Here is an 8,695-nt window from a genome sequence, read left to right as displayed (position 1 = left end):
TCCAGATCCAGATTCCAAAGGTGCTGTGGCCTGGGCAGGACTCCATTTTTAATAAGCTCTCTTATGTATAATAAAGCTTGAGAACAAGGGTGGTTTGACACTTAACTATGTACCTGACCTTCAAGTTGGAAGGGGAGACCCACACATCAGACTTATAAAGCTTTGTTTCCTGGGAAGCACACAGTTACAGTTGGGCTCACCTCACGGAATTGCCACAGCAAGACGCCGCAGCCTCGGCTGAGCAAATGACTAATGCCAGGGAAAGGCTCCACCGGCTACAACACTACCTGCTTTTCCAGGTACCCCAGGCTGAAGACAGGAACATCTCTTTATATCTGACATTCCATGTCAGTAGGCAGGGATCAGGGTGGGATGAGACATTTGATACTGTCCCATTTAAAACAGGGAGGGACATGTAAGTGTTCCCCCTTTGAAAGCGAGAGGTCCCAGGGGCGGGGGGCTGGGAATGCACCCAGCTCAGATAAAGGGGGAGCCAGGCTCCGCCTACAGTTGGATCCACAGTGTGAGGACGCCTCTACCCCAGGCGGCTCAGACACAGACTTGCTCTCTCAAGATGTAGCTGAAAACATCTTCCTTCTCAGATTAACAATGGAGAATTAAAGAGCCTCCTGCCCCCACCCCCTCATCTATAAGAGGCAAAGAAATCGTGAAAATCAACTTGATCAGTATGGCCTGGAGTTGGCCATCCCATGCAGGTAGGACTAACACAGACAGAGTGAAGACTGCCCTCAAGCACTCGGACCGCTCTGCATGGCAGCAGGCTACTCCGGGGTTCAGAAGAGGCCTGGGAGGAACGGGACATGTGACCAATGCAGAGACGAAGCATCATTCCAGGCAGAGAAGCTGCACTGGCTTTTGTGTTGAACGAGCCCCTGCAATCAGAGCTGGGCACGGGGGTGGGGCCCTCCATGAGGACCTGAGGGACGCGCATTTGCCTTTTTGGCCAAAGCAATGACGAGAGGAAGAGGTTACCCTCCTCAGAGTATTATGTGGCCGTCACGTAAGGGTTAAGGGCAGGGGTAATAGCACGCCCAGAGGGAGGGCCGGGGAAGGGAAGTGGGGTGGCAGGGGAGCAAGTGGGGAGCTAATGAGAGGCCTGAAAGTGTCAAACAAGCCTTCGCTACCCCAGGAGGTGTTCCTTCTGCCCCCAGACTTCCTGAGCAGGGGTCCCCAGCACCAGGGCACTAGGGCCAGACATGAAAGCAAAGTAAAAGTGGAGCGTCCATTGTTGGAACAGGGGGAGGACGTGTCACACGGGGGCACCGAGGGAGAAGACGACAGTGCTTTCGAATCCCAAAGCCACCTTGAATCACCAAGTTGTGCTCTCAGTAGGCACTGCCTTTTAAGAGTTTTTAAGTCTTTTTACAAGTCGTCATGCTCAATTTTTAGTAACTCGAATAAAGCCGGTATCTGGTCACCAAACAATTCAGGATAAATCATAAAAGTCCGAGCAGCCCTACTTGGCGGCTGTTCACCCTAAATTCAGGCCAAGGCCTAGGAAGAAGCAGCCTGTGACATGCTGAATTGGAGCACCTAAATATACCGTGACAACAGCAGCGGGGAGCTGGGCACTGGCTGCCCCTCGCACAGGCTGGTGACTCGTGATGGCGCCACTCGGAGCCCGCCTTCGGAGAAGGACACTTCCCGAGGAGAGCTCGTGCCAAGGGGCCTCAGACAGTAGCTGCTCCACGCCTGAGCTTAGAGAGAGGGAACCGCTGGGGAAGGGTGGATGGCCGGGCCCAGGAAAGAGCTGCTGTTGCTCAGGAAAGTCGTCCTAAACGGGAAGGTGGCCGAGGCGGGGAGAGGGGCTAGAAACCTGTGGGTGGGAATTAGGATGCGCAAGGTGGGAGGGGCCCTCAGCGGCCCGGTCTTCTAGATTGTCTCCTGAGGCCGCAGGTTGAGCGAATCAGTAAATAAAGGAGATCGGTTGGTGGACGTCCAGGTGACAAGTTAGCTGTGGCCACCCGGCTCCAGCATGTTTTCCATCCTTTCCTCCATGGCCCGGAAGGAGGTGGGGAGAAAGCACATCGCCAGTCAGGGTGTCAGGCACAGGTGAGTCCTGGGATTCTGGGTTTCCAGCCTACACGGCGGCCTCTTCACGAGTCATCAGCCCTATCTTCTCACAGGAGTTTGGTTTCGTTTCCGGCCAACTTCCATTTTCCCTGGGCCGCTCGCCGTCGCCTCCAGCACGGCCCGTCCCCATCTGCACAGAGAGGGCGGTCTCGCTTCTCCCCGCTTCTCCCCACTCCCTCCGGTGCGGCGACCTCACGCAGGACAGAGCGAAGCTCGTGAGCTGTGTCACAGCACGGAACCATCCCCACGCCCCACAGGCTGGTGGCCGGGGAAACGGAGGCGCAGAGGAATGAGGCGACAAGCCCAAGTTGCACAGCTTAGCGAGCGTGGGGACCAGGGTCACGCCCAGTTTCCTGACTCCCAGGCCAGGGTCTCAACCCCGGCTACACACTGGGATCCCCAGAAAAGTTGCTAAAAACATGTAGGACGCCCCCCGCACCCTACCACTGAGAGACGGCCATTCAGTACGTGGGGACTGGGACCCAAGGCAGGTTACTTTTTTAAAGCCCCCAGGTGATTTTAACGTGCAGCCAGGGTGGCAACCAGCACGCGAGAGACTCCGGGACGGCGAGGGCCTTGCGTCCATTGTCGCGGGTGTATTCGGGTGCCAGCACCGCGCCCGGCTCATGTCAGAAGTGAAATATACCCTTGCTGAATGAGGGAAGGAATGAAAGCTTGCACCTCCCTCCAACACTCCCAGCATCTCCCCATCATCAGCCCCCAAACCTGGCATGCTCTGGCCGCAGGGGCGAGCCGACTGGCCCCCGGCTGGGCTCTCCCTCCTCTGGCCCCTCTTCCGCAGGGACGTAAACGGCGTCTTCTCAGAGCATCACTTTCCTCCTGTCACCCTCTGCTGTTCCAAGGCCTCAGTGTTTGCTCCACGGTTAAGGATACAGTTGCAGCCCTTAATCTGGGATTTAAGACCTTAACCAGCAGGTCCCAACCTGTGTTTTCAACCACAGCTCCCTCCACACACGGATTCTCTGTTCCGGCCAGGTAGGTGTCCTCCTGTCCCCTAAGCGAGCCTTGCATGTTCCTGCTGGAGCAACTTTGATAACGCACGTCCCCCTCGCCCTTCTACCCATGTCTGGATCCTACCAGCCATGAGGACCGAGCTCCCCTGCTCTGCTCTCCTGGCCCCCAGGAATCCCTTCCAACTCTGAACACCTGTGCGGAGCATCTTACTCGGCCCCATTCCTCCACGGCTTCTAATCATCGTTTCCACAGTGCGCATGTCCTACCTGCCCGACTAAGTTAAGATCGGTTGAGGGCGGCATCCGCAGGCATGTAGTTTTCTCTCCCTCACAGAGACTAACACCGCACATCCTCTGTGAAGGTCACCGGGCATTCGGCACCTCTTGTCTCGGTGCAAACGGTCTTACCTGTAATATCTGGACTGCAAGTAGGTGGAACACACGGCCTTGGACACGTGACTGGCTGAACCAAAGTCGATGACCTTGACTCTGTACGGTTGTCTAGATGGATCCACCAGCATGATGTTTTCTGGTTTGAGGTCAGCATGGATAAGACCCAGGCTCTTCAGTTTCATCAGGGCTGTGGCCACCTGCTGGAGGACCGGGCGGATGTACTTGAGGGGCAAGGGGCTAAACTTGTTTTGCTTCAGAAAGTCATAGAGGTTCTGCTCCAGCATCTCAAAGACCAAGCACGTGTGATTCTTGTGCTGGAAGCACTCGTAGGCCCGGACAAAGTTGTAATCGTCAGCACTCTCTGTGCTCAAGCGGGCCAGGATGCTCACCTCAATCTGACCTTGTCGGGCATAGGACGGGTGGTTCTTCAGGATCTTGATGGCCACGATTTCATTGGTGCCCCGTTTCCAGCACTTGACCACTTGCCCAAACGTCCCTCGGCCCAAGAACTCTAAAACCTCGTAAGTGTTGGTCATGGAGCACAGCACCTCATGCTGGACTAGCTGGTAATCGCCTTCGCTGTTGGAGCCACTGTTTTTGGAGGTGGCAGTCGACGTGGTGGCAGTGGCTACAGTGGCCCCGCTGGCATTATTCTGAATCATGGGGGGGTGCTCTTCGATGATCTGCACGCTGCTCGTGTTCTCAATCTCCTCGCTCTTCCGCTTGAGTCCACATTTTTGGTAGGTATCGAGAAGGCTCACAGTGCTTCGACGCATCAGGTTGTGTGGTCCGCCGAGGACTTGCCCAGTGACAGAAGTGCTGCTTGCTGATGTTACGACGATGTGCCCGGTGCTTCCTGGGAAGATGATGGTCTGCTCGTAAGGCAGGCTTGGGTTTGGGATGGGCAAGGAGGTGCTGACGGTGGTGGCGGCTGGCTGAGAAGGCGGCGCGTTCTTGCTCTGACTACACGCTTTGCTGTGGGAGCCGTACCCGGTCATGTCCCAGCTGGAGCTCGGCTCCGCTTTGAGTTTCTTCACGCTACAGAAGGCACTTGATTGAAGGGTGTGAGGGGAGAAAACCTGCACATGTGAGGCCATACCTACGAGAAGGAGAAAAGGAAAAACAAATATTTTAGTCACCGTTGCATGAATAAACTCAGCAGATTCATTTCAGTGCTGACCGGTGGCTTGGGTCCTATCGAATATTTAACTTCCACTGCAAAACGAGGTTGGAAAAGCGAGTCTGTTCCACTCAGAAGCACCTTCTGGTCACGCAGTTTGTGGGGACAAGTGGTTCTAGTGTCCCGCCTGCCACTGGAGGGTGGGAGACTTCTAAGGCAGAGCCAGGAATACAATCAAGATTGAGATACAGAATCAGAGCGTCAGGGCTTTGTTCATCATTTATTTTTCCAATATTGTTTGTGAGAGAAATGGATTCTTCCTCAATTCTCACTGGGTTGCAATCCTACTAAAACTGAAGACTGTATCAGGTGGCCCAGTGAGCTGTCATGTAACGTTATGCATGTTGTCCCACATGGCCAGCTACTCCTTGTCACAGACCCTAGCTGTCCAGGTCACTCGTCTGAAGAAACATCTTCCCAAAAGGTCCAACCACGGAACCACTCATGATCTGCCAGCTTCTGGATGAACCATAATCACCCCCCGATCTCAGCCATCTTAAATGAACTCTGTAGGGGTGAGCAGACCAGCAGTTACTCTGATGTTTTCACTTAGACAGTCTAAAACATTATATCAGCCTTTCTGCGGGGGCAGAGGGTAGGACAATTCACGGGCTCTACTCACTCACTTTTTCTGCTAAATTCATATATTGATAGATTTATCTATAAAGTACTATGATTTCATACCAATGTCTTACCCACAACTTAGATGACCTCAGAAATCTTTAAGAGCATAACTCTGGAATAGCTGTACAGTTTATAATTATGGTGATATAAGAAACAAGTGGAAGTTCATAGAAAATGTTATTAAGAAAAATAAGACGACAATGAGGAAGAATATGCTCTTAAAGGTGAAAGCAGAAACGAACACTGCTGTCTTCTAAGCTACAGGTGATAAACATTTCTTACAGAAGAAAAAGGAAAATGGGGCTTCTGTCAAGCCCTGTTGGTGTTTAGCCATCCTACTGTCTCTCTCCGACCCCAGCACTATCTCGAGTGGTTACTTAACATTCTCCTTTTTACCCTTTCACCCATCACCCCTGTCCACCCTCTCTCTCAGCAGGCCACTCACCTTCTACTCTGTCCAGAAGCCTGAGATCAGTAGCCTTGCTTTCCATCTTTATTCTCTTCATTTCGAAACATTCCTGAATCTACATCCGTCCTCTGTCTTCTCTTCCTTCCCTCTGGTCTCAGAGAAAGAGGTGTCTCTTTTCCAACACTAAAAGCTCCCCCTGTTCTCATGATTCAGCCCCTCCATTTTCTCTTGAACCCTGTTCCCTCTACTGTCCTCTCTCTCTTACAGCTTTCAATTTCTCCGTTAATTGGATTTAAGTCCTTAGCAGGTACTTAATAAAGTTTTGCCAGACAAATCCATGACTTAATCTTTGTCTCCTGCTTCACTGTATGCACGCACCAACTCCCAGCTAGAAAGGCAAGAGGAGTAACAGCCATATTCTCCCCTTCTAATCCTTCCTTTCTCTTCACTTGTATTCAATGGTTTATGCCCCTTTTCTTAAAGGCTTGCCCCTTAAGCCATCTCCACGCTCCCATAGGTACACACACCATAAGACTGTTCTTAAAGGTAGATGACTTCCTAATTGCCTAATCCAATGGTCTTTTTTCAGTCCTCGGTCTCCTTAACCTCTGCAACATCTGATACAGCTGACCACAACTTCCTTCTCGATGCTCTTATTTGTGCTTGTGTGGGTCCTTAATCTGCTCCAGTCAATGCCTGACTGCACACTGTATGCCCAGGTGGTTCCTTTTCCTCTTCCTCCTTTAAAATGTTGGCATTTCCAACGTTTTGACTATTCTCTCTGATCCATCCGAACAGTTTAAGCTGTCACCTCTATGCGGGTGACTCCCACATGTTTATCACAGGCCAGGTGTCCCTTTTACCTTCCGGTAATATATTCCTGCCTCTAGCGACATTAAAGACTATCTTCCAAAGCTTAACTCCTTATTTTTTCCTAAAAATTTAGCCATCTCCCCCTTCATCCTAATATCCCATATTTCTGTCCATAAAATGGTCTTCGGATCACTTGGTTCCAAAACTGTGGATATACCTTTGGTGACTCCTCTTTACCTCCACTGACGAGAAGGTGTTAAATCTTATTAATGTTTCTTTCCTTCAGAATGTCTCTTGTATCCATCTCTTTATCTCTGTTCTTGCTGCCACTTCCGAGGTTAAAGCATTTATCACTTTCTAGTAAGACCAAAGCAAACAAAGACATCTGGTCTACCCAAGCGCTCTTTCTTCCTCAAATTCCCATGTTCAGTCAGTCACCTGAGTAATCTTCCCAGAATATTTCTCAGCAGGTCACTTCTCTGTCCAAAAACTTTGAAGGAGTTTTTAGTGTCTAGAAGATAAAGTTCAGGACTCTAACTTAACAACATCACATTTTATTTCAGCTACCTTGTTGGCTTCATTTCCAACTATTACCCTTCCTCAACCCTCAATTCTTTTTTAAGGCAAGGCAACCCTTGGTTGACCTCACAGATTGCAAGGACCTGGTCACCTTATAATCTCTTATTTTTTATTTTTATGCCTACAGCACCTGGTCTTCCTAGGTAGTCTCCCATCCAAGTACTAACCAGGCCCGACCCTGCTTAGCTTCTGAGATCAGACGGGATCGGGCTAGTTCAGGGTGGCATGGCTGTAGACTCAACCCTCAATTCTAATTAGGCTGTTCTACTCACTGTTTCTAGAACATCTCTTATACATTCTGCCTCCACATTCTTACACCATTCCTCCATCTGGCATGCCTTCACTAGTTCTCTCAACTAATCCAAAGACAAGACGATTCAGACCCCGCCCCTTCCCATACCTCCCCGACCTAGAGATTGCTCCCAGCTCTCTGTTCCTACAGCACTTACCATATGTGCCATCCATGTGGCCACGGACTGCATTTCTGCCTTGCAGAATCGCTTATCTTGTTGGACTGAACTACTTAGCTTTTGTGCTGTTTAACTTTTGGCTTGCTTATTCAAAAATCTGTACTTTGTTTCTTCCTACTGCTCTTTTTGTTCACGCCAACCTCTCCTAAATTCTATAATGGTTTTTCTATATTTATCACTATGAACTATCCACATTGTTCTGGATGTTGTACACAATATAGAAATGACCAATCCCTTGGCTTTTAGTAACTTATCCACCAACAAGGCAAAGCAAATGAGCGTTTCCTTTATCCCTTGGTGTCCATCTTGTTCCTTCCTCCTCAATCCTCAAGTCCTTAGGGCGGGGAAGGTGTTGGTCAGGGCAGTGGAAGAAATATGCTGATGTTACACAAAAGAGATGTGGCTCTATTTTCACTGTTTCAAAAACATTTTGGTGGAAAGGCCAGGGTATAGAAGTGGAATTTTACAGAGGGGAAGAGGATGGCTTATGACTTATTGGGATGACAGCCAAGGGTCATAAAACTGTGGAAATCATCATCGGCTACCTCTGGTGACAGATGCCTGGGATTGGAGAGGTGACCTGCATGACTAGAAGCTCCCTGCACCACACCGGCTGCCTCTGACTCTGGCGTGGCCTGGGGTAGTCACCGCTGCTCCTTTAGAAGGTCAACAGCTACCGTTCCAAAAACTAGACACGAGTCCCAATACAGCCTCATTTCTTTCCAGCTTCACTGAGATATAACTGACATATAACATTGTGTAAGTTTAAAGAATACGAGGTAATGAATTGATCCGCATATATATTGTGAAATGATTACTGCAATAAGGTTATTCATCACATCACATAGCTACCTTTTCGTGTGTGCACGGTGAGAACATTTAAGATCTACTCTCTTAGCAACTTTCAAGTACATGGTACATTATTATTAACTACAGTCACCATGATGTATATTAAATCTCAGAACTTACTTATCTTATAACGGGAAGTTTGCTCACACAGCCTTCTTACCTTTATTCTGTAGCAGAGACCATTTTGCTCTGGGAAGCGAAATGCTCAAAAAAAAATATAGCTAAAGAAAGTCTTTAATAACAACAACAATTGTTATTATTATAAATTAATAATATTATCATTTAAAAATCTCTAAAATACCTTATAAGG

General features: G+C 49.5%; 1 protein-coding gene and 1 non-coding gene across 6 annotated transcripts in view; both read right to left on the bottom strand.

Annotated features, from left to right (window-relative positions):
* LOC120601148 (homeodomain-interacting protein kinase 2) overlaps window positions 1-8,695 on the bottom strand; it is a 104,895-nt gene that overhangs the window by 48,473 nt on the left and 47,727 nt on the right. For 4 of the 5 annotated variants that reach the window (XM_039860826.1, XM_039860827.1, XM_039860830.1 and 1 more), the window contains exon 2: window positions 3,477-4,560. In XM_039860826.1, coding sequence (XP_039716760.1) covers window positions 3,477-4,560 — 1,084 coding nt within the window. Of the gene's footprint in view, window positions 1-12; window positions 4,561-8,695 lie in introns of those variants that run through there. The other variant, XM_039860829.1, reaches the window with a different exon arrangement.
* Window positions 7,185-7,303, bottom strand: LOC120601366 (5S ribosomal RNA). The gene has a single exon (XR_005652424.1). It is a non-coding gene; the product is annotated as a 5S ribosomal RNA (ribosomal RNA).

The sequence above is a fragment of the Pteropus medius genome, unplaced genomic scaffold, assembly GCF_902729225.1.
Source record: "Pteropus medius unplaced genomic scaffold, Ma_sr-lr_union100, whole genome shotgun sequence".
In the NCBI taxonomy this organism is placed as follows: Eukaryota; Metazoa; Chordata; class Mammalia; order Chiroptera; family Pteropodidae; genus Pteropus; species Pteropus medius.
The sequence above is the reverse complement of the archived record's forward strand: the minus strand, read 5'-3'. Positions and strand labels throughout refer to the sequence as shown.